Below are 26,044 nucleotides of genomic sequence, written 5' to 3' on the forward strand. Positions count from 1 at the left end.
TAGGCGGTGGTGGATAAGCTGAGTGACAATTTCTACGGGGCCAAGTTTGAGGTGAAGACGGACAACAATCCACTTATTTATATCCTGACTTCGGCGAAACTGGATGCTACAGGCCATCGGTGGTTGGCAGCTTTGTCTGCCTATGATTTCAACCTGAAGTACTGGCCGGGGAGCTGGAAAGTCAATGCGGATGAATGAGGTGAGGGAAGGGGAAAGGGCAGGCAGAGCAGGGCTCTCCTGTGGCCATTCCCCTCAACAAGTATACCGATTTGGATACTGTTGGGGGGGGGGGGGGGGATGACTTACCTGGGACAAGCTGCAGAAGCCGGGTCTCTGGCACTGAGTCTGGTTCTGCGGTGCAGAAGGGAGGGGGGAAGAAGAGGACAATGGTAGTGAAAGGGGACTCTATAGTTAGAGGTACAAACAGGAGGTTCTGTGGTCGTGACAGAGACTCCTGGATGGTTTGTTGCCTCCTGGGTGCCAGGGTCAGGGATGACTCTGATCACGTGCACAGCTTTCTGACATGGGAGGGTGAGCAGTCGGATGTCATGGTACACATCGATACCAATGACGTAGGAAGAAAGAGTGAGGAGGTCCTGAAGAGTGAGTATAGAGAGCGTGGTAGGAAGTTAAAAAGTAGGAGCTTGAGGGTGGTAATCTCAGGACTGCTACCTGTGCCACGTGCCAGTGAGGGTAAGAATAGGGTGCTCTGGAGGATGAACATGTGGCTGAGGAACTGGTGTAGGGGGCAGGGTTTCAGATTTCTAGATCATTGGGACCTCTTCTGGGGCAGGTGGGACCTGTACAAGAGAGACGGGTTACACAAAAACTACAGGGGAACCAGTATCCTTGCAGGAAGGTTTGTTAGTGCTATTGGGGGGTGGGGGTTAAACTAGATTTGCAGGGGGATGGAAACCAGAGTACCAGAGTAGTTAGTGGAGCGCGAGGGAGATAAATAATGTTAAAGTTTCATGCAAAAATACAAATAGAAGGGTTGTGTATGGTAATAATCTTCTGAGGTGTGTCTATTTCAATGCGAGGGGTATTGTGGGGAAGGCAGATGAGCTGAGGGTTTGGATTCACATGTGGAATTATGACATTGTAGCCATTAGTGAAACTTGGCTACAGGAGGGGCAGGACTGGCAGCTCAATGTTCCAGGGTTCCGATGTTTCAGACATGATAGAGGCAGAGGGATGAAGGGTGGGGTGGGGTGGCATTGCTAGTCACGGAAAATGTTACATCAGTGCTTCAGTAGGACAGATTAGAAAGCTTGTCTACCGAGGCCATATGGGTGGAGCTGAGAAAGGTATGACCACATTAATGGGGTTCTATTATAGACCACCCAACAGTCAGTGAAAATTGGAGGAGCAAATCTGCAGAGAGATAGCAGACAACTGCAGGAAACATTAAGTTGTGATAGTAGGGGATTTTAATTTTCCATGTATTGACTGGGACTCCCATACTGTTAAAGGTCAAGATGGGTTAGAATTTGTAAAATGTGTTCAGGAAAGTTTTCTAAATGAATATGCAGAGGTATCGACTAGAGAGGATGCAATATTAGACTCCTATTAGGAAACGAGTTAGGACAGGTGATGGAAGTGTGTGTAGGGGAACACTTTTGTTCCAGTGATCGTAACTCCATTAGTTTCAACTTGATCATGGATAAAGATAGATCTGGTCCTCGGGTTGAGGTTCTAAACTGGAAAAAGGCCAAATTTAAAGAAATGAGGAAGGATCTAAAAAGCATGGATTGGGACAGGTTGTTCTCTGGCAAGGATGTGATTGGTAAGTGGGAGGCCTTCAAAGGAGAAATTTTGAGAGTGCAGAGTTTGTATGTTCCTATCAGGATTAATGGCAAAGTGAATAAGGATAAAGAACTTTGGTTCTCTAGGGATATTGGAACTCTGATAAAGAAGAAGAGAGAGATGTATGACATGTTTAGGGAAAAGGGAGCAAATAAGGTACTTGGAGTATAAAAAGTGCAAAAAAATAAAAAATATACTTAAGAAAGAAATCAGGAGGGCTAAAAGAAGACATGAGGAAGCTTTGGCAGTCAAGGTTAAGGATAACCCAAAGAGTTTCTACAGGTATATTAAGAGCAAAAGGATAGTAAGGGATAAAATTGGTCCTCTTGAAGATCAGAGTAGTCAGCTATGTATAGAACCAAAAGAAATGGGGGAATGGAAATAAGGCAAACAGGAAGTGAGGTCATGGATCCTATACAGATTGAAGAGGAGGAGGTACTTGCTATCTTGAGGCAAATCAGAGTAGATAAATCCCCAGGACCTGACAAGGTATTCCCTCGGACCTTGAAGGAGACTAGTGTTGAAATTGCAGGGGCCCTGGCAGATATATTTAAAATGTCGGTATCTACGGGTGAAGTGCTGGAGGATTGGAGGATAGCTCATGTTGTTCCGTTGTTTAAAAAAGGCTCTACATGCTACTTGTCAAAATAAAACAAAGGGAGTATCTAGTTTTATTAAATCTAATATTTCATTTATCTAAGATATTGTGTCAGATATTACTGGTAGATTTTTAATTGTTAAAGGAACAATTTGTAATAGAAAAATTGTTCTGGTTAACTTAAACGGACCTAATGTAGGTGATCCTGATTTTTAAAAAAAATGTATTTGCATTATTGCCGGACTTAAGTGAATATATATTGTTAATGGGTGGTGATTTTAACCATTGTTTAAACCCTTTGATTGATAAGAGTTCAACCAATCAGCGGCTTCCGAGTTGTTCTGCATCACTTATTAGCTCTTTTCTAATTGATTTTGGCCTGGTTGAAATTTGGAGACATTTACATCCTAATGATAGAGATTATTCTTTTTTTCACACGCTCACAAAAAAAAATTCGAGTATCGATTACTTTATGGTTCATCCCCGATTTTTGTCCAAAGTCCAGAAATGTGAATATGATGTTATAGTTCTTTTGGATCATGCGCCTTTAAGTTTAGCTTTTGAATTGAATGATGTCACTATTACACATTTGCCTTGGTGTTTTCCAGAAAATTTATTACAAAGTCTGGATTTTGTCAAATTTATTCAGACTCAGATAAAAGATTTTTTTTTTAACAATATGGGAGATGTATCAAAATTGATTATATGGGATACATTTAAAGCATATTTGCGCAGTCAGATAATCTCCTATTCAGCTAAGCTTAAGAAACAGATAAAAACAGAGATTTCCAAACAAATTAAAGACTTGGATCATATTTATGCAATCTCTCCTATCATTGATTTACTTAAACAAAGAGTTGAACTCCAATCATAATATAATTTATTATTAAATTATCCTATTGAAAGAAATTTGCTTAAATTGAAAAGTCAAATTTATGTATTTGTGGATAAAAATTATAAGCTATTAGCATCTCAATTATAAGCAGCTAGAGCTAAAATATGAATTTAAAAGAATTGTAATGGAGATGGTAGTTTAGCATGCAATTATGAAGATATTAATAACATTTTTCAAGACTTTTATATTGAACTTTATAAATCTCAGTTTCCAGTTGATTCTTCTAAAATGAATGCCTTTTTACAAAAGATCAATTTTCCTCAAATTTTCTGTTGAAGATCAACAAACTCTTGATGCCCCTATTACTGAAAGCGAAATTCAGAAAGCTATTTTTTCAATACAATCTGGTAAAGCTCCTGGACTGGATGGTTATTCTGTACGATTTTATTAAAAAATTAAAGAATTGCTCTCTTCATATATGTTGGAAACGCTTAAAGATTCTTTTTTTGATAGGAGAGTTACCTCCCCCATTTTATGAAGCTTCTATTTCTTTAATTCTTAACAAAGATAAAGATTCTACTGACTGCTTCATATAGACCTATTTCATTATAGAAACATAGAAACATAGAAGATAGGTGCAGGAGTAGGCCATTCAGCCCTTTGAGCCTGCACCGCCATTCAGTATGATCATGGCTGATCATCCAACTCAGAACCCTGTACCTGCTTTCTCTCCATACCCCCTGATCCCTTTAGCCACAATGGCCATGTCTAACGTCCTCTTAAGTACAGCCAATGAACCAGCCTCAACTGTTTCCTGTGGCAGAGAATTCCACAGATTCACCACTCTCTGTGTGAAGAAGTTTTGCCTCATCTCCATCCTAAAAGGCTTCTCCTTTATCCTTAAACTGTGACCCCCATGTTCTGGACCTCCCCAACATCGGAAACAATCTTCCTGCATCTTGCCTGTCCAATCCCTTTAGAATTTTATACGTTTCAATAAGATCCCCCCTCAATCTTCTAAATTCCAGTGAGTATAAGCCTAGTCGATCCAGTCTTTCTTCATATGAAAGTCCTGCCATCCCAGGAATCAATCTGGTGAACCTTCTCTGTACTCTCTCTGTGGCAAGAATGTCTTTCCTCATTATTAAATGTGGATGCTAAAATTCTCCCCAAAATAATAGCTAATCTGCTGGAGAACATTTTATCTAAAATTATTTCTCAAAATCAAACAAGTTTTTTAAAGGGTCATTATTCCTTTTCTAATGTTCCAAGTCTGTTAAATGTTATATATTCATCCTTTTCTAATGCTCCCCAATGTGTCATCTCTCTTGATGCTGAAAAAGCATTTGACAGAGTTGAATGGAAATACTTATTGTTTTAGAGAAATTCAGCTTTGGTTTTAATTTTAATAAGTGGATTAGAATGATATATAAAAGCCCTATTGCTACTGTTATTACTAACAATTGCAGATCTCCTTTTTTCAGCTTTCACGGGGTACGAGACAAGGATGTCCGTTAAGTCCTTTGTTATTTAATTTGGTGCTGAAACCCTTGGCTATTGCACTTCGTGAAGCTAAAGATATTCATGGGATTTTTATAAATGGGACTGTTCATAAGATCTCTCTTTATGCTAACAATCTTTTAGTTTATATTTCGAATCCTGAAGATTCCTAGTTTATTGAAAGTATTAAATGATTTTGGAAAGTTTTCGGGTTATAAACTAAAACTTCATAAAAGTGAATTATTTCCCCTGAATGACTCTGCTTCTATATATGATGATTTTCCTTTTAGAGTTACGGACTCATTTAAATATTCAGGTATTATTATCACTAAAAATCATAAAGATCTTTATAAAGCTAATTTGGTTCCTTTAGTGGATTTTATGAAGCAATTATTTTGTAGATGGAATTCACTTACACTTTTGTTAGTCGGCCAAATTCATGCAGTTAAAATGATGATCTTACCAAAATTTTTATATGTATTTCAAAATATCCCTTTTTTTTAAACTAAGAAGTTCTTCGACTCCATTATTTCATTATTTGTTTGGAATAATAAAAGACCAGGAATTGCTAAATATCATTTACAAAAATTTTTTAAAAGTTGGAGGTCTTGCTTTGCCTAATTTAAGAATGTACTATTGGGCTGTTAAAATACGTTATATGTGTTTTTGGTTATGTTGGGCTTATAGAGATGAACGACCACCTTGGGCCGATTTGGAATTGAATGCTGTGAAACAGTTTCACTTAACCTCATTATTAGGAGCTTCTCTGCCTGTACAACTGGCCAAAATTACTCATTTAAATTTATATCCTGTGATTAACCAGTCATTACAAATTTGGCTCCAGTTTCAAAATTTTTTTTATCTTAAAAAATTTAAACTTTTTAGTTTAATTTATCAAAATTCTTTATTTAAACCTCCATTAGGTGATCCTACTTTTCTTCTTTGGAGGAATAAAGGGGTTTATTCCTTCATGGATTTGTTCCAAGTTGGCCAATTGATGTCTTTTGAGAAATTAGTAACTAAATACTCTCTCTCATATTCACATTTCCTGCAATATCTTCAGGTCAGACACTTCTTACAAAAATACTTAAGTAATTTTCCATATATACAAGATTCTGACCTGTTAGATATTATTTCAAAAATGAATCCTTTAGTGAAGGGTTTTATTGGGAAAATTTATAATTTATTGTTACAACCGCACAATTATCCTTCACTTAAGATTAAGCAAGATTGGGAGAGAGAGCTTAACATGACCTTGATAACAGAAAATTGGTTAAGGATTTTGAAGTTGGTCAATTCTTCTTTGATTTGTGCCAATCACTCATTCAATTTAAAATTGTACATCGTTGCTATTTGACAAAGGAGAGACTGTCTAAAATGTTTCCTAATGTTGATAGTCAGTGTGACAGATGTAAAACTGAGACAGCCACATTGACACATGTTTTGGTCGTGTTCTGTATTGAAACATTTTTGGAAGTCTATTTTCTCTACAATTTCTAAAGCTTTAAAAATTAATTTACAACCTAATAAATTGACAGTTTTAGTTGGTATAATCCCTCAATATATTCATGGTATTTCTCCATTGGACCAACATGTAATTGCATGTGTTACATTATTGGCCTGAAGGGCTATTTTGTTGAAATGGAAAGATGCTTCTGTTCCTACTTTGATACAATGGTTTTCTCAGCTGACGTATGTCTTAGTTTGGAGAAAATCTGAAGTCAAACTTTTGATCCTCAATTTGATTTTGAGAAAAGGTGGGGTTCATTCGCCCGCTACTATCATCTGATTTGAGTTAATTAATATGGTTTCCTTCCCATTTTCCTTTAAATGGATTTGAGTTGGTGGATTGATGTTTTTTTTTAATGGAAGTTTGCATGATGTATAGCTCCGCGGTTGTGCTCCCAATGTTTTTTTTTTGCGTTTTTTAGTTAGTAGGGTTTTTTTAAGTTAGTAGGGGTTATTTTTTTCCTTTTTTTAAAAAAGATTTCTTAACAGTTTACTTTTATATTATTATTTATATACTGCTTAGCTTTGTTAATCAGTTATTTGCTAATTTAATTTCTTATTGCACATAATGACATATTGACTTAATGTATCTTTTTTGTCAATCTTCAATAATAATTAAGTAAAAAAAGATTTTTAAAAAAAGCTCTAAAAGTAATCTGGGAAATTATAGGCAGGTAAGTTTGACTTCGGTAGTAGGTAAGTTATTGAAAGGAGTACTAAGAGATAGGATCTACAAGTATTTAGATAGACAGGGACTTATTAGGGAAAGTCAACATGGCTTTGTGCATGGTAGGTCATGTTTAACAAATCTATTAGAGTTTTTCGAGGAGGTTACAAGGAAAGTGGATGAAGGGAAGGCAGTAGATGTTGTCCACATGGACTTCACTAAGGCCTTTGACAAGGTCCCGCATGGGAGGTTAGTTAGGAAGATTCAGTCGCTAGGTATACATGGTGAGGTAATAATTTGGATTAGACATTGGCTCAATGGGAGAAGTCAGAGAGTGGTAGGAGGATTGCTTCTCTGAGTGGAGGCCTGTGACTAGTGGTGTGCCACAGGGATCAGTGCTAGGTTCATTGTTATTTGTCATCTATATCAATGATCTGGATGATAATATGGTAAATTGCATCAACAAATTTGCTGATGATACAAAGATTGGAGGTGTAGTGGACAGTGAGGAAGGTTTTCAAAGCTTGTAGAGGGATCTGGACCAGTTGGAAAAATGGGCTGAAAAATGGCAGATGGAGTTTAATGCAGACAAGTGTGAGGTATTGCACTTTGGAAGGAAAAACCAAGGTAGAACATACAAGGTAAATGGTAGGGCCCTGAGGAGTAGAGTAGAACAGAGGGATCTAGGAATACAGATACAAAATTCCCTAAAAGTGGCGTCACAGGTAGATAGGGTAGTAAAGAGAGCTTTTGGTACATTGGCCTTTGTAAATCAAAGTATTGAGTATAAGAGTTGGAATGTTATGGTGAGGTTGTATAAGGCATTGGTGAGACTGAATTTGGAGTATTGTGTGCAGTTTTGGTCACCGAATTACAGGAAGGATATTAATAAGGTTGAAAGAGTGCAGAGAATGTTTACAAGGATGTTACTGGGACTTAATAAACTGGGCTACAGAAAAAGGTTGAATAGGTTAGGACTTTATTCCCTGGAGCGTAGGAGAATGAGGGGAGATTTGATAGAGGTATATAAAATTATGATGGATATAGACAGAGTGAATGCAAGCGGGCTTTTTCCACTGAGGCTAGGGGAGAAAAAGACCAGAGAACATGGATTAAGGGTGAAGGGGAAAAGTTTAAAGGGAACATTAGGGTGGGCTTCTTCACACAGAGAGTAGTGTGAGTGTGGAATGAGCTGCCAGATGAAGTGGTGAATGCGGGCTCACTTTTAACATTTATGAAAAACTTGGACAGATACATGGATGAGAGGCATATTGAGGGATACAGTCCAGGTGCAGGTCAGTGGGACTAGACAGAAAAATGGTTTGGCACAGCCAAGAAGGGCCAAAAGGCCTGTTTCTGTGCTGTAATGTTCTACGGTTCCAACAGGAGATGGATGAAGAGTGGAAGAACGTTCCTGCCTCTGGGGTGAAGGCCATTTGTCAGCTTGCTATCACCGTGAAGGCCGAGGAAAAGAAGAGGTCGGATTGCGCAGTGGATCCATTGGGGGTTTCTGATTATTGTCACTGTTTGGAGCGCGGTAGAGAAGGGGGATATGGCGTGGCCACAGAAGGTGAAACACACTTCACTGCCTCCATTACTGAGGGAATGGCCTCGGTTAAAATTGAGGAAACAAATTCTATAACAAGTTAGTCCTGACGAAGGGTCTCTGTCTGAAACGTCAAAAGTGCTTTTCCTTATAGATGCTGCCTGGCCTGCTGTGTTCCACCAGCATTTTGTGTGTGTTGCTTAAAACGGGTAATGTCACCCCTGGACCGACCTCGGTGTTGGCAGTTAGTCCTGCCCGAGCAGTATCGGAGGGTTGTGTTGAAGTCACTGCACGATGATTCTGGACATTTGGGGGTAGAGAAGACCTATGGATCGCTCAAAGACAGGTTTTACTGGCTCCGAATGAAGTGGGAGGTTGAAGAGTACCGCAAGTTGTGCATTCGCTGCATACGCCGGAAGACACTGCCTGTGCAGGCCGCTCCACTGTCATACTTCCAGAGTACAGGGCCCCTGGATCTGGTGTGTATGGATTTTCTGTCCATAGAACCCCATGCCAACAACACAGCGAATGTCTTAGTCATCACGGACCACCACACCAGATATGCTCAGGTTTTCCCTACCAAAGACCAGAGGGTGGCTATGGTGGCAAAAGTGTGAGAAGTATTTTGTGGATTATGGCCTTCCCCGGTGGATATACAGTAACCAGGGATGGGATTTTGAGAGTAGGCTCATCGATAAGTTATTGGGCATGCTGGGAGTTGAGAAATCGAGGACCACGTCCTATCATCCGCAGGGCAACCCCCAACCTGAGAGGTTTAATCAGACTTTGTTGAACATGCTTGGGACTCTGGAGATCAGCAAAAAGAGCAGATGGAGTCAACATATTGGGCATCTGGTTTACTGTTACATTCCGCATGGAGGTCGGTCACCAGTCGGGTGCCTCAAGGATCTGTTCTGGGACCCTTACTCTTCGTGATTTTTATAAATGACCTGGATGAGGAAGTGGAGGGATGGGTTAGTAAGTTTGCTGATGACACAAAGGTTGGAGGTGTTGTGGATAGTGTGGAGGGCTGTCAGAGGGTTCAAAACTGGCCTGAGAAGTGGCAGATGGATTTAAACCCAGATAAGTGTGAAGTGGTTCATTTTGGTAGGTCAAATATGATGGCAGAATATAGTATTAACGGTAAGACTCTTGGCAGTGTGGAGGATCAGAGGGATCTTGGGGTCCGAGTCCATAGAACGCTCAAAGCAGTTGCGCAGGTTAACTCCGTGGTTAAGAAAGCATACGATGTATTGACCTTCATCAAATGTGGAACTGAATTTAGGAGCAGAGAGGTAATGTTGCAGCTATATAGGACCCTGGTCAGACCCCACTTGGAGTACTGTGCTCAGTTCTGGTCGCCTCACTACAGGAAGGATGTGGAAGCCATAGAAAGGGTGCAGAGGAGATTTACAAGGATGTTGCCTGGATTGGGGAGCATGCCTTATGAAAACAGGTTGAGTGAACTCGGCCTTTTCTCCTTGGAGTGATGGAGGATAAGAGGTGACCTGATAGAGGTGTATAAAATGATGAGAGGCATTAATTGTGTGGATAGTCAGAGGCTTCTTCGCAGGGCTGAAATTGTTGCCACAAGAGGACACAGGTTTAAGGTGCTGGGGAGTAGGTACAGAGGAGATGTCAGAGGTTAAGTTTTTTACTCAGAGAGCGGTGAGTGCGTGGAATGGGCTGCCGGCAATGATGGTAGAGGTGGATATGATAGGGTCTTTTAAGAGATATTTAGATAGGCACATGGAGCTTAGTAAAATCGAGGGCTATAGGTAAGCTTAGTAATTTCTAATGCAGGGATATGTTCGGCACAACCTTGTGGGCCAAAGGGCCTGTATTGTGCTGTAGGTTTTATATGGTTTCTATGTTTCCAACTGCACACACAGTGAAGCTGCTGGATATTCGCCCTATTATCTGATGTTTGGGCACGAGGCGAGATTGCCCATTGACCTCTGACCTCTGTTTCGGGACTGATGCAGGTGACGTACCGCCTAAGTATGATCTGAAGTAGGTATCTGATATGAGGAGAGAGTTGAAAAAGGCATATAAATTGATGGGGGTGACGACCACCAAGCAGAATCAAGGAAATAAGAGGAGGTGTGACCAGAAAGTGAAGTTCTTCCAACTCCTGCCAGGAGACCGAGACCTCATATGGAATTTGGGTTTACCTGGAAAGCACAAGCTGGGTGACTGCTGGGTGGCCACACCATATGTATGTGGAAAGTCAGCTGCCAAACCTACTGGTTTTCCGGGTGAGGCCCGAGGACGGGAATGGGCCTGTCAAGATACTCCATCGGGACAAGAGGTGCAGGTAGATCCAACCCGACTTGGAGTCTACACCAAGTACGAGGACTTTGTGGAAGTGAGGGGTGAGGGAAGAGCCCACCGCGAAAGAGCCTGCACCGGCCCGGACCCTGAAAGGGATACAGTTTCGGACGATGATAACTCGGATGAGTGGTACATGCTGCCGTTCATTAACTCCCTCGATATGGAGGAAGAGACTCCAGGCCCTTCTCCCACTGTGTCAGGTGAGGCGAGGGGGGCTATGGGAGTGCAGCAGGACTCTAGTAGAGAGGAAGTGGTGCCTGAACAAGAGACAGAGGATTCCTGGGTGCAGAGGGGTTTGAGTGATCTCTCGTGGGAGGGTTCGCCCCATAGCTCCAAAGGGTCCCCCATAGTGGCTGAGGTGGAAGAGTTAGAAGAGGGGGTACGCAGGTCTCAGAGAAGTAGGAACCCTCCCTAGGTAGCACCCAGGGAACAGGGTGTGATCTCTACTGTTTTGGGAAGTTATGCCACTGCTTTCTGTACTTGGATTGGGCTCTGTGTTTTGCAGGAAGGGTTGGCGAATTATCTGAACGTCATGAGGGCATGACTAAATTCGTCAAGGGGAGAATGTAGGGTTCTCAGTAATAATAACTGTAATATTCACTGCTAATGATGAAATGGCTTCTCTGTAATGTTAACTATGAGGTAATGTTATCTGTAGCTGAAATGTTTGGGTTATAACTACCGGTACTAATAATGGGGGAATTAACCAATGGGAGTCTTGTTATTCTATCTTTAAGTGTGGGAAATGGGGTTGGTGCGCGGGAGATTCAGGAGGAGAAGCAAAGTGGAAGGACGTGCGGGAAGTGCTCTGGCAAACCACCGTGGTTGGTTGCAGTCCGAGGGTCGAGGAGTTCGGAAGAGATTGCTCAGTGGAAGACTACCTGCTGCGTGAACTCCAAAGGTTTATTTGTGCATGAACTATTTTAGTAAAAGCAGCGCCTTTTCCTTTTATATTCTGTTTCTCTGTTAACCGTTTAGCCAAAGTAACAGTTATGAAGTGTAATCATTATATTCCATATTGTGTACTGTCTGATATACTATGTTGTGGGTTTGTACTGGAATACATTACACAGCATCCACACAAACGTGATTCACCGTTTCGAGGGGCAGACGGCAGTGTTCCCTACACGACCATGAGTTAATCGAGCCAGAAAGTTACACACTCAAAGACTTGGCCTGAACAGCCGCTCATGGCAAAAAGTTCCACAGATTTACCACCCTCTGACTAAAGAAATGTCTCTGCATCTCAGTTCTAAAAGGACATCCTTCAATCCTGAAGTTGTGCCCTCTTGTCCTAGAATCCTCTACCATGGGGAATAACTTTGCAATCTCTAGTCTTTTCAGGCCATTTAACTTTCAGAATGTTGCTATGAGAGCCCCTCTCATTCTCCTGAACTCCAGGGAATAGTTGTTGGCCATTTGATTACTAATTTAATTGGTTCAGTACAGCAATGTGGGCTGAAGGGTCTGTTCCTGTGCTGTATTGTTCCATGTTCCTTGTTCTATCTGGACTCAGTGAGAGTGAGTGTGAGGCTGTTGTTCAGTGTAAATACCCAAACCGTCCAGTTCTGTCCATTTGTGAGTGAAACCTGCTGTCCTCACCCAGTCAGACCCCATGAGTCCCAGCTAATTATTCACTGATATCAGGGACTTGCATTTAACTGGCAACTTTCCCAGCCTCAGGATGTCCAGAGATGTTTTCCCGACAATAGATTGGAGTGAGAGTTATGGTACCATTCGGGTACATCAGGGAGACAGGGAATAGACATGAACACAGCCTGGCCAGCAGCATATAAAGTTTGTGAGTTCATATTAAATGAACAATAGTGTGGATACCTGTTCCGGAAAATCGGTACTGTCTCCCATCAGGACATCAGTGCTGGTTGATGAATGTCCATACAGAGCCGAGAAGAAAGCAATGATAACAGATAGTTCCTCAGACCCCCGCAAGCTGAACAACAGGATGTTTATACTGTCCATACCACTCTTGGGAGGTTTGTAGTTTGCAAGGAAGTTCCTCAGAGTCTCCATGTTCCTGCCAAAGACCAGGGAGGGAGAGCATCAGCTGCCTCGGTGAATAGGGTTAAGAAATCATCACATTTCTCTCTGTCCAGTTGAGATCACACACCACATTATGGGAGCCTACCTCTCATCCATCATTATCTGGTGAAAGCAGCCATCCTTTGAAAAATCTGAAATGGAAGGTTAAAAACACTCATTAATCTTTTTTGCATTTCAAGATCAAATTCTCAATGACAGCTTGAAGATATAAACTCATGGCTGTTGTGTTCTTGTCTCAAAGCCCTGGAGGGAATTACATTTGTGAATGAGGATATCACAGGAACAGTCTAAGATGACCCCACTGCAAATTTCCCAGAGATATTAGAGGATATCCAAGATGAAATTCTATTTTTCTTTGAGGATATTGAGAAAACAGCCTGAGATGAATTTCCTGGAGGATCATCCTGTGAAGATTTCTGGGTGGGTCTGAGAAATAAGAAGAGGACGATTTACATTGTCGGGATTGCACTATAGGTCTTCTAAACAGTGACTGGAATGAGAAAAACAAATATGCAGGGAGATTATGGAGAGTTGTATGAATAATGCCATTGTCACAGTCAGGGATTTTATCTTCCCTAACATGGACTGGGACTGCCATGCTGTTAAGGGTTTAGATGGGGAGATGGGGTGGAATCTGTTGTGTGTATTCATGAAAGAATCACAGAAAATGTATCCACCACTTGCGCTGGCAGCTCATTTCACAGTCTCACCACTCTGAGTGAAGAAGCTTCCCCCCCATGTTCCCCTTAAACATTTCACCTTTAACCCTTAACTCATGACCTCTGGTTGTTGTCTCACATAACCTCAGTGCAAAATGTCTGCTTGCATTTACCCTATCCAGACCCTCATAATTTTGTACACCTCTATCAAATCTTCCTTCCGTCTTCTACATTCCTAGGAATAAAGTCTAACCTATTCAATCTCTCCTTATAACTCATAGTCCAAGCAACATCCTTGTAAATTTTATCTGTACTTTTTCAATATTATTTACATCCTTGCTGTAGGTAGATGACCAAAACTGCACACAATACTCCAAATCAGGCCTCAGCAGCATCTTATACAACTTCAACACGACATCCCAACTCCTGTGTTCAATAATTTGATCTATGAAGGCCAATGCGCGAAAAGCTTCCTTTACAATGCTATCTACCTGTAAAACCACTTTCAATGAATTATGGACCTGTATTCATCCCATTTATCTAGATCATCCAGATCCCACTGCAACCTCTGATAGTATACGTCACTGTCCACTACACCCCCAAGCTTGGTGTCATCCCAAATTTGCCAATCGAATTAACTATATCGTTGACATAGATGACAAAGAACAACAGACTCAGTGCCAATCTCTGCAGCACACCGCTAGTCACAGGCCTTTAGTCGGAGAGGCTGGCATCCACTACCAATCTCTAACTTCTCCCACAAAACCCATGTCTAATCCAATGTACTGTCTCATGTTGAATGCCAAGGAAATTAACTTTCCTGATGAACCTCCCACATGATTTTCCTGGATTTCTTAAATATTCCTGGATTTTACTGCTTCAGGTGTGATAGAATCGGAGGGTCAAGAGGGGGAGGTGTTGCATTGCTTGCCAGAGAAAATATTACAGCAGTGATCTGGCAGGATAGATTAGAGGGCTCGTCTAGGGAGGCTATTTGGGTGGAATTGAGGAATGGAAAAGGTGTAGTAACACTTACAGGGGTGTATTATAGACTGCCTAATGTGGAGCGAGAATTGGAGGCACAAGTTTGTAAGGAGATAGCAGATATTTATAGTAAGCACAAGGTTGTGATTGTGGGAGATTTTAATTTTCCACACATAGACTGGGAAGCCCATTCTGGAAAAGGGCTGGATGGTTTGGAGTTTGTAAAATGTGTTCAGGATAGTCTTTTGCAGCAATACAACAGAGGTACCAACTAGAGAAGGGGCAGTGTTGGATCTCCTGTTAGAGAATGAGATAGGTCAGGTGACAGAGGTAGTGTTGGGGAGCACTTCCGGTCCAGTGATCACAATGCCGTTAGTTTCAATATAATTATGGAGAAGGATAGGACTGGACCCAAGGTTGAGATTTTTGATTGGAGAAAGGCTAACTTTGAGGAGATGCGAAAGGATTTAGAAGGAGTGGATTGGGACAATTTGTTTTATGGGAAGGATGTAATAGAGAAATGGAGGTCATTTAAAGGTGAAAATTTGAGGGTACAGAATCTTTATGTTCCTGTTAGGTTGAAAGGAAAGTTTGAAAGTTTGAGAGAGCCATGGTTTTCAAAGGATATTGGAAACTTGGTTTGGAAAAAGAGAGAAATCTACTAGAAATATAGGCAGCATGGGGGAAGTCAGGTGCTTGAGGAATATAAAGAATGTAAAAAGAATCTTGAGAAAGAAATAAGAAAAGCTAAACAAGATATGAGGTTGCTTTGGTAAGTAAGGTGAGAATAATTCCAAAGGGTTCCTACAGTTACATTAATAGCAAAATGATAGTGAGGGATAAAATTGATCCCTTAAAGAATCAGAGCGAACAGCTACGTGTGGAGCCAAAAGAGATTGGGGAGATTTTGAACAATTTCTTTTCTCCGGTATTCACTAAGGAGAAGGATATTGAATTGTGTAAGGTAAGGGAAACAAGTAGGGAAATTATGATGATTAAAGAAGAGGAAGTGCTGGTGCTTTTAAGGAATATAAAAGTGGATAAGTCTCTGGGTCCTGACAAGATATTCCCTAGGACCTTGAGGGAAGTTAGTGTAGAAATAGCAGGGGCTCTGACAAATATTTCAAATGTCATTAGAAACGGGGATGGTGCCAGAGGATTGGCGTATTGCTCATGATGTTCCATTGTTTAAAAAGGGTTCTAAGAGTAAACCTAGCAATTATTGGCCTGTAAGTTTGATGTCAGTGGTGGGTAAGTTAATGGAAAGTATTCTTAGAGATGGTATATATAATTACCTCGATAGACAGGGTCTGATTAGGAACAGTCAACATGGATTTGTGCGTGGAAGGTCATGTTTGAAAAATCTTATTGAATTTTTTGAAGAGGTTACGAGGAAAGTTGTCGAGGGTAAAACATTTCTGGGGGAGGTGGGACTGGTACAAACAGGATGGTCTGCACCTGGGCTGGACTGGAACCAATGTCCCAGGAGGAGTGTTTGCTACTGCTATTCAGGAGGATTTAAACTAATGTCTTAGAGGGATGGGAACAAGTGCAGAGAGACAGAGGGGTGTAAAATGAGGGTAGAAGCAAAAAGTAGTAAAGTGAAAAGTAAAAGTGGCAGGCAGGCAAATCCAGGGCAAAAAGCAAAAAGGGCCACTTTTCAACATAATTGTATAAGGGCTAAGAGTGTTGTAAAAACAAGCTTGAAAGCTTTGTGTGTCAATGCAAGGAGCATTCATAACAAGGTGGATGAATTGAATGTGCAGAAAGTTATGAATGAATATGATATAGTTGGGATCACAGAGACATGGCTCCAGGGTGACCAAGGATGGGAGGTCAACATCTAGGGATATTCAATATTCAGGAGGGATAGACAGGAAAGAAAAGGAGGTGGGGTAGCTCTGCTGGTTAGAGAGGAGATTAACGCAATAGAAAGGAAGGACGTTAGCCTGGAGGATGTGGAATCGATATGGGTAGAGGTGCATAACACTAAGGGAGAGAAAATGCTGGTGGGAGTTGTGTACAGGCCACCTAACAGTAGTAGTGAGGTTGGGGATGGTGTTAAACAGGAAATTAGAAATGCGTGTAATAAAGGAACAGCAGTTATAATGGGTGACTTCAATCTACATATAGATTGGGTAAACTAAATTGGTAAGGGTTCTAAGGAAGAGGATTTCTTGGAATGTATGCAGGATGGTTTTCTGAACCAACATGTCGAGGATCCAACCAGAGAGCAGGCGATTCTAGATTGGGTATTGAGCAATGAGGAAGGGTTAGTTAGCAATCTTGTGCAAGGCCCCTTGGGTAAGAGTGACCATAATATGGTGGAATTCTTCATTAACATGGAGAGTGACATAGTTAATTCAGAAACCAAGGTTCTGAACTTAAAGAAGGGTAACTTTGAAGGTATGAGATGTGAATTAGCAAGATAGACTGGCAAATGATACTTAAAGGGTTGATGGTGGATATGCAATGGCAAACATTTAAAGATCACATGGATGAACTACAACAAGTGTTCGTCCCAGTTTGGCAAAAGAATAAACCAGGGAAGGTAGTGCACCCGTGGCTGACAAGGGAAATTAGGGATAGTATCAAGTCCAAAGAAGAAACATACAAATTAGCCAGAAAAAGCAGCACACCTGAGGACTGGGAGAAATTCAGAGTCCAGCAAAGGAGGATAAAGGGCTTAATTAGGAAAGGGAAAAAAGATTATGAGAGAAAGCTGGCAGGGAACATAAAAACTGACTGTAAAAGCATTTATAGATATGTGAAAAGAAAAAGATTGGTTAAGACAAATGTAGGTCACTTACAGTCAAAAACAGGTGAATTGATCATGGGGAACAAGGACATGGTAGACCAGTTGAACAACTACTTCGGTTCTGTCTTCACTAAGGAGTATATAAATAATCTTTGGGAAATAGTAGGGGATCGAGGGTCTAGTGAGATGGAGGGAAATACATGTTAGAAGGGAAGTGGTGTTAGGTAAATTGAAGGGATTAAAGGCAGATAAATCCCCAGGGCCAGATGGTCTGCATCCCAGAGTGCTTAAGGAAGTAGCCCAAGAAATAGTGGATGCATTAGTGATAATTTTTCAAATCTCTTTAGATTCTGGATTAGTTCCTGAGGATTGGAGGGTGGCTAATGTAACCCCACTTTTTAAAAAAGGAGGCAGAGAGAAACCGGGGAATTATAGACCGGTTAGCCTGACATCGGTGGTGGGGAAAATGCTAGAGTCAGTTGTCAAAAATGTGATAACAGCACATTTGGAAAGCGGTGAAATCATCAGACAAAGTCAGCATGGATTTATGAAAGGAAAATCATGTCTAACGAATCTGATAGAATTTTTTGAGGATGTAACTAGTAGAGTGGATGTGGTATATTTGGATTTTCAAAAGGTTTTTGACAAGGTCCCACACAGGAGATTAGTGTGCAAACTTAAAGCACACAGTATTGGGGGTATGGTATTGATGTGGATAGAGAATTGGTTGGCAGACAGGAAGCAAAGAGTGGGAGTAAACGGGACATTTTCAGAATGGCAGGCAGTGACTAGTGGGGTACCGCAAGGCTCAGTGCTGGGACCCCAGTTGCTTACAATATATATTAATGATTTAGACGAGGGAATTAAATGCAGCATCTCCAAGTTTGCGGATGACACAAAGCTGGGTGGCGGTGTTAGCTGTGAAGAGGATGCTAAGAGGATGCAGGGTAACTTGGATAGGTTAGGTGAGTGGGCAAATTCATGGCAGATGCAATTTAATGTGGTTAAATGTGAGGTTATCCACTTTAGTTGCAAGAACAGGAAAACAGATTATTATCTGAATGGTGGTCGATTAGGAAAAGGGGAGGTACAACGAGACCTGGGTGTCATTGTACACCAGTCATTGAAAGTGGTCATGCAGGTACAGCAGGTGGTGAAAAAGGCAAATGGTATGTTGGCATTCATAGCAAGAGGATTTGAGTACAGGAGCAGGGAGGTTCTACTGCAGTTGTACAAGGCCTTGGTGAGACCACAGCTGGAATATTGTGTGCAGTTTTGGTCCCCTAATCTGAGGAAAGACATTCTGGTCATAGAGGGAGTACAAAGAAGGTTCACCAGATTGATTCCTGGGATGGCAGGACTTGCATATGAAGAAAGACTGGATCGACTAGGCTTATACTCACTGGAATTTAGAAGATTGGGGGGGGGGGGGGGATCTTATTGAAACAAATAAAATTCTAAAGGGATTGGACAGGCTAGATGCAGGAAGATTGTTTCTGATGTTGGGGAGGTCCACAACGAGGGGTCACAGTTTAAGGATAAAGGGGAAGCCTTTTAGGACCGAGATGAGGAAAAACTTCTTCACACAGAGAGTGGTGAATCTGTGGAATTCTCTGCCACAGGAAACAGTTGAGGCCAGTTCGTTGGCTATATTTAAGAGGGAGTTAGATATGACCCTTGTGGCTAAAGGGATCAGGGGTATGGAGAGAAAGCAGGTACAGGGTTCTGAGTTGGATGATCAGCCATGATCATACTGAATGACGGTGCAGGCTCGAAGGGCCAAATGTCCTACTCCTGCACCTATTTTCTATGTTTCTATGTTTACTCATGGAGGACCTCACTCACATCCAGGCAAGTGTCCACTCCCATTCTCCTTGAAGGGTCCAACCCTCTCCATATTTATTCTCTTGTATAGAATGTCTTGGGATTCTCTTTAATCCTACTTGCCAAGGGCCCCTCCTGCTTTCCTAATCCCTCTCTTCAGTTCTTTGTTTGATTCTGGCTTCCTCGGCTTCATATACCTTTCCCTAACCTTCTTGACTAAATTCATCCCTTCTCTCAACATCCAAGGATCACCTACCTTGCCATCCTTGTCCTTCCTTCAGAGTGGAACATACCTGTCCAGTACTGTGCTGTTGGTCTTTAAACACCCTCCATGTGTCAGATGTGGACTTGTCCAATAACAGCTGTTCCCAATTAAATCTCACTAGTTCCAGCCTCATGCTCTGGTAATTTGCCCTGCTCCAATGTAACCCTCTCCCACAAGGTCCATACGTATCCTTATCTGTAGCTATCTTCAAACTAAAAAGATCTGGTCACTGTTCCCTGTCTGCTCACCTGCTGACTGGTTGGTCACCTGGTCAGGCTCGTTGCCCAACACCAGGTCCAGTTCAGCCCCTTCTCTTGTTGGACGATCTACATGTTGACTTAAGAAACCCTTCTGGATGCCAATTCTGCCCCATCTAAACCTCTTCCACCAAGAAGGTTCCAGTTTATATTAAGGAAGTTGATGATCCCCATGACAACAATCCTATTGATTTTTACACCTTTCCTTAATCAGCCTGCAGATCTATTCCTCAATGTCCCAGTGACTATTGTGAGGGGGGGGGGGGTGTTGTCTGCACTACAATCCCATCAGAGAGATTCCACCCTTCTTATTTTTGATTTCTACCCATAGAGACTCAGTGGTCGAGACCCCCCCCCACCCCCATGTTGCCTCTGAGTGCTGCTCAAGTCAAGTCACTTTTTATTGTCATTTTGAGCATAACTGCTGGTACAGTGCACAGTAAAAATGAGATATTTTCCAGGGCCATGGTGCTACATGAAACAATACAAGAACTACACTGAAACTACATAAAACAACACAAAAACTACACTAGACTACAGACCTACACAGGACTGCATAAAGTGCACAAAACAGTGCAGGCAGTACAATAAATAATAGCAGTACAATAAAAACAATGGGCACAGTAGAGGGCAGTAAGTTGGTGTCAGTCTAGGCTCTGCATATTGAGGAGTCTGATAGCTTGGGGGAAGAAACTGTTACGTAGTCTGGTCGTGAGAGTCCGAATGTTTCGGGGCCATTTACTAGATGGCAGGAGGGAGAAGAGTTCGTATGGGGGTGCATGGGGTCTTTCATACTGCTGTTTGCTTTGCAAATATAGCACGTGATGTAAGTGTCTGTAATAGCAGGAAGAGAGACCCCGATGATCTTCTCAGCTGACCTCACTGTCCGCTGCAGGGTACTACGATCCAAGATGGTGCACTTTCTGAACCAGGCAGTGATGCAGCTATTCAGGATGCTCTCAATACAACCTGAATGACCCTGAATAGTACTACATCTCCCCCTAACAACTCTACCTCACACACTATCTGTTCTAACCCACTGAATCCTGTAATATTAAACATCCAGTCCAGTCCCTCTCACAATCAAATCTTTGTGGTGACCACAACATCACAGTTCTGTATATTTATCTGTCTGTGCTCTCAGTTCATCACTCTTACCCATAATACTCTCAGTATTAAAATAAACACACTTCAACACATGCCTTCCATTGTTTCAATTATTTTGCCCTTGCCTGTTACTGGTCATGACATCTACTTTCCTCTCAATCCCTCCACTCTCTTATCCAAGGGACTGGTTCCCGTCCCCCTACCAAACTCGTTGAAACCCTCCTGAATAGTTCTGGTGAACATCCTGCCTAGGATATTGCTTGCCTGCAGTAAAGATGCAACCTGACCCTCTTGAATGGGCCCCCACTGCCCCATTAGAATGCACAGGATCCACAGTGACTTGGCTGTTTGGATTCAGAATTGGTTTGGCTATGAATGAGAGGGTGATGGTCAATGGGACTTTCTCTGGCTTGAGGTCTGTGACTAGTGGTGTTGTGCTGGTCTATACTGGGACCTGTGCCTTTTATGCATCAGTAAGATCGCAGAAGATACAAAGATTGTTGGTGTTGATAGTGTAGAGATTGTCAGTTCCAGATATGGGTGGAGAAATGGCAAGTAGAGTTTAATCCAGGCAGTTCTGAGCTGATACCCTTTGGGAGATCAAGTATAAAGAGACAGTACATAGTTAATGTCAGGACCCTTAACAGTATTAACAGACAGGAGGATCTTCATCGTCACCATGATTGGTCACTTCTATCCCCTATCAAGAAGGCATTAGAACTCTCCAATTCTTTCTTAACAAAACAACCAATCGATTCCACTTCACCACCACCCTGCTCCAACCTCCATCTGGCAGGACTGGTCCTCACCCTCAACAATTTTCCTTCACCTCCTCTCACTTTCTCCAGACTAGAGGGATAGCCATGGGTCTCATAGGGGTGCTAGCCATGCCTGCCTCTTCAGTGATTATGTAGAACAGTCCATGCACTAAGCCTTCCCCAGGAATACTCCCCAACTCTTTCTCCACTACATTGTTGACTGCATTGCTGCTGCTTCCTGCACCCATGCTGAACTTGTCAATGTCATCAACTTTGCCTCTAATTTACACCCTGTCATTAATTTCACTCGGCCCATTCTGACTCCTCCCTCCCTTTTCTCGATCTCACCGTCTCCATGTCTGGAGAGAAACTGTCAACCGACATCTTTTATAAACCTACTGATTCCCATGGTTACCTCAACTATCCCTCTCCCTATCCACCTCATGTAAAAATGCTGTTCCATTTTCTCAGCTCCTTGGCCTCCACCACATCTGTTCCCAGGATGTGGCTTTGTTTTCCAGGATATCAGAGATGTCCTCCTTCTTCAAAGGATGGGGTTTCTCTCCCTTTACTATCGATGCTGCCCTCAGCCACATCTCTGCCATTTCCAGAACATCAGATCTCAACCCACCTTTCCACCATCTTTAACAGTGATAAAAGTCTCTTTGTCCTTCCCTAACACACCATCAGCTTTCACATCCCACACACTATCCCCTGCAATGCCCACCATCTCCAAAGGGATTCTACCACTAAAATCATACTTACCTCTACCTCCCCACCCCAGTCAGCAGATTTCTTTAATAACCCTTTCCTCAGCAGGTGATAATTACTGTGGAGAAATGGGAATTCCATTGGATGGGTAACAGAAATGTGCTGGGGAGGGACAGAGTGATCTTGGTCCATAACTCAGGCTTAATGAGCAGGTTCAGAGTCAATGAACAACAACGATGCTTTGCCTGTCTTTATATCACAGGTTTGGAATACCAGAACCAGGAAAATAGGAACAGGTACCTCCCTGCCCCACTGAATGATCATCAACCTCAGCTTCACCTTCCCATCCAGTCCCCAGGTCCTTGATACCCTTTCCACTGATCTCCCATCAGATATCCCTAGAAACTGGATAGCAACACCTTCCCAGAGCAGAGATCCAACACTTCAGAAATATTTCTCATCTCAGTGCTCAATGAACTTTGTCCCAAGACAGGGATCCCCATTCCCAACTGTTCAATACAGGGAAGGAGAGTGGAAACCGGCTAATCTGCATCATTCCAGCTCTCAGGAAAATGCTGGAATCCATTCTGAATATGTGACCAGTAAAACTTATTGGATAGACTCGATATCCAGGCCCAAAAGGAAAATATAACTATATAACAATTACAGCACGGAAACAGAACATCTCGGCCCTTCCAGTCCATGCCGAACACTTACACTCACCTAGTCTCACTGACCTGCACTCAGCCCATAACCCTCTATTCCTTTCCTTTCCATTTACCGATCCAATTATACTTTAAAGGGCAATATCGAACCTGCCTCTACCACTTCTATTGGAAGCTCGTTCCACACAGCTACCACCCTCTGAGTAAAGAAGTCCCCCCTCGTGTTACCCCTAAACTTTTGCCCCCTAACTCTCAACTCATGTCTGAATCTCCCCTACTCTCAACGGAAAAAAGCCTAACCACGTCAACCCTGCCTATCCTCCTCATCATTTTAAATACCTCTATCAAGTCACCCCCTCAACCTTCTACGCTCCAAAGAATAAAGACCTATCTTGTTCAACCTTTCTCTGTAACTTAGGTGCTGAAACCCAGGTAACATTCTAGTAAATCTTCTCTGTACTCTCTCTATTTTGTTGACATCTTTCCTATAATTTGGTGACCAGACTGTACACAATACTCCAAATTTGGTCTTACCAATGCCTTGTACAATTTTAACATTACATCCCAACTCCTAGACTCAATGCTCTGATTTATAAAGGCCAGCATACCAAAAGATTTCTTCACCACCCTATCCACATGAGATTCCACCTTCAGGGAACTATGCACCATTATTCCTAGACCACCCTGTTCTACTACATTCCTCAATGCCCTACCATTTACCATGTATGTTCTATTTTGATTAGTCCTACCAAGATGTAGCACCTCACACTTATCAACATTAAACTGCCATCTTTCAACCCACTCTTCTAACTGGCCTAAATCTCTCTGCCAGCTTTGAAAACCTACTTCATTAACCTCAACACCACCTATCTTAGTATCATCTGCATACTTACTAATCCAATTTACCACCGCTTCATCCAGATCATTAATGTATATGCCAAACAACACTGGACCCAGTACAGATCCCCGAGGCACACCACTAGTCACCGGCCTCCAACCTGACAAACAGTTATCCACCACTACTCTCTGGCATCTTGCATCCAGCCAATATTGAATCCATGTTATTACTTCAATATTAATACCTAAACATTGAACCTTCCTAATTAACCTTCCATGTGGAACCTTGTCAAAGGCCTTACTGAAGTCCATATAGACAACATCCACTGCTTTACCCTTGTCGACTTTCCTAGTAACCCCTTCAAAAAATTCAATAAGGTTTGTCAAACATGACCTTCCACGCACAAATCTATGTTGACTGTTCCTAATGAGACCCTGTCTATCCAGATAATTATATATACCATCTCTAAGAATACTTTCCATTAATTTACCCACCACTGACGTCAAACTTACATGCCGATAATTGCTAGGTTTACTCTTAGAACCCTTTTTAAACAATGGAACCACATGAGCAATTTGCCAATCCTCTGGCACCATCCCCGTTTCTAATGACATTTAAAATATTTCCGTCAGAGTCACTGCTGTTTCTACACTAACTTCCCTCAAAGTCCTAGGGAATATCCTGTCAGGACCCGGAGACTTATCCTCTTTTATATTCCTTAAAAGCACTAGAACCTCCTCTTATTTAATCATCATAGCTTCCATAACTTCCCTACTTGTTTCCCTTACCTTACACAATTCAATATCCTTCTCCTGAGTGAATACCGAAGAAAGAAATTGTTCAAAATCTCTCCCAGCTCTTTTGGCTCCACACATAGCTGTCCACTCTGATTCACTAAGGGATCAATTTTACCCCTCACTATTGTTTTGCTATTAATATAACTGTAGAAACTCTTTGGATTTATTTTCACCTTAGTTGCCAAAGCAACCTCGTATCTTCTTTTATCTTTTCTCATTTCTTTCTTAAGATGCTTTTTACATTCTTTATATACCTCGAGCACCTCATTTACTCCATGCTGCCTGTATTTCTTGCAGATCTCTCTCTTTTTCCGAACCACATTTCCAATATCACTTGAAAACCATGGCTCTCTCAAACTTTTAACCTTTCCTTTCAATCTAACAGGAACATAAAGATTCTGTACCCTCAAAATTTCACCTTTAAATGACCTCCATTCCTCTATTACATCCTTCCCATAAAACAAATTGTCCCAATCCACTCTTTCTCAATCCTTTTGCATCTCCTCAAAGTTAGCCTTTCTCCAATCAAAAATCTCAACCCTGGGTCCAGTCCTATCTTTCTCCATAATTATATTGAAACTAATGGCATTGTGATCACTGGACACGAAGTGCTCCCAACACATACTTCCATCACCTGACCTATCTCATTCCCTAACAGGAGATCCAACGCTGCCCCTTCTCTAGTTGGTACCTCTATGTATTGCTGCAAAAAACTATTCTGCACACATTTTAAAAAATCCAACCTTGTGCTTACTACAAATATCTGCTATCTCCTTACAAACTTGCTCCTCCAATTCTCTCTCCACATTAGGTGGTGTATAATATACCCCTATAAGTGTAACTACAACTTCCCATTCCTCAATTCCACCCAAACAGTCTCCCTAGACGAGCCCTCCAATCTGTCCTGCCAGAGCACCGCTGTAATATTTTCCCTGACAAGCAACGCAACACCTCCCCCTCTTGTCTCTCCGATTCTATCACACCTGAAGCAACGGAATCCAGGAATATTTTGTTGCCAATCACACCCCTCTTGCAACCATGTTTCACTAATAGCTACAACAACATATTTTCAGGTATCAATCTATGCTCTAAGCTCATTCACCTTTTTTACAATGCTCTTTCTTACAATTTTACTATCTTCTTTTTCTTCCTTTTCCCATACATCTGTACCTATACTGTTTTTCCTCTCCCCCTTTGTCTCTAGTTTCAATCCACTGGAGCCTCTCTTGCAAACCTACCTTGAAGAATATTTGTCCCCCTCCAGTTCAGATGTAAATTGTCCCACCGGAACAGGTCCCACCTTCCCTGGAAAACTTATTTGACCTGGAAAAATAGTATTTGAGGGTTTCACCACCAGGGCAGTAAAGAGGAACCGGAATGTAATTTGATCTTTAACACACTGACAGATGTGACAGTCACTGACAGTGTCCCTCTCTGCTACTGAACTGAATGGTCCTCCTGGCCAGTTCAGAGCAGAGTGAGGAATTGTCCCCTGTGGGTGTGGAGTTACCTCTGACCAACAGCAGGTCAGCAGGGGGAAAGGAGATTGTCACCCTCTGTACATC

The 26,044-nt window shown here is 41.9% G+C and overlaps 2 protein-coding genes across 5 annotated transcripts in view; one reads left to right on the forward strand and one right to left on the reverse strand.

Moving 5' to 3' along the window:
- Positions 1–26,044, forward strand: part of LOC140732028 (uncharacterized) — a 559,606-nt gene that overhangs the window by 127,649 nt on the left and 405,913 nt on the right. The gene's annotated exons all lie outside the window — the stretch shown is intronic.
- Positions 1–26,044, reverse strand: part of LOC140732009 (uncharacterized) — a 334,699-nt gene that overhangs the window by 12,687 nt on the left and 295,968 nt on the right. For all 4 annotated transcript variants that reach the window (XM_073054105.1, XM_073054080.1, XM_073054099.1 and 1 more), the window contains 2 exons: positions 12,942–12,987; positions 12,632–12,830 (listed from right to left, as the gene is read on the reverse strand). In XM_073054105.1, the coding sequence (XP_072910206.1) occupies positions 12,632–12,830; positions 12,942–12,987 (245 nt within the window). The remainder of the gene's footprint in view (positions 1–12,631; positions 12,831–12,941; positions 12,988–26,044) is intronic.

The sequence above is a fragment of the Hemitrygon akajei genome, chromosome 1, assembly GCF_048418815.1.
Source record: "Hemitrygon akajei chromosome 1, sHemAka1.3, whole genome shotgun sequence".
Lineage (NCBI taxonomy): Eukaryota > Metazoa > Chordata > Chondrichthyes > Myliobatiformes > Dasyatidae > Hemitrygon > Hemitrygon akajei.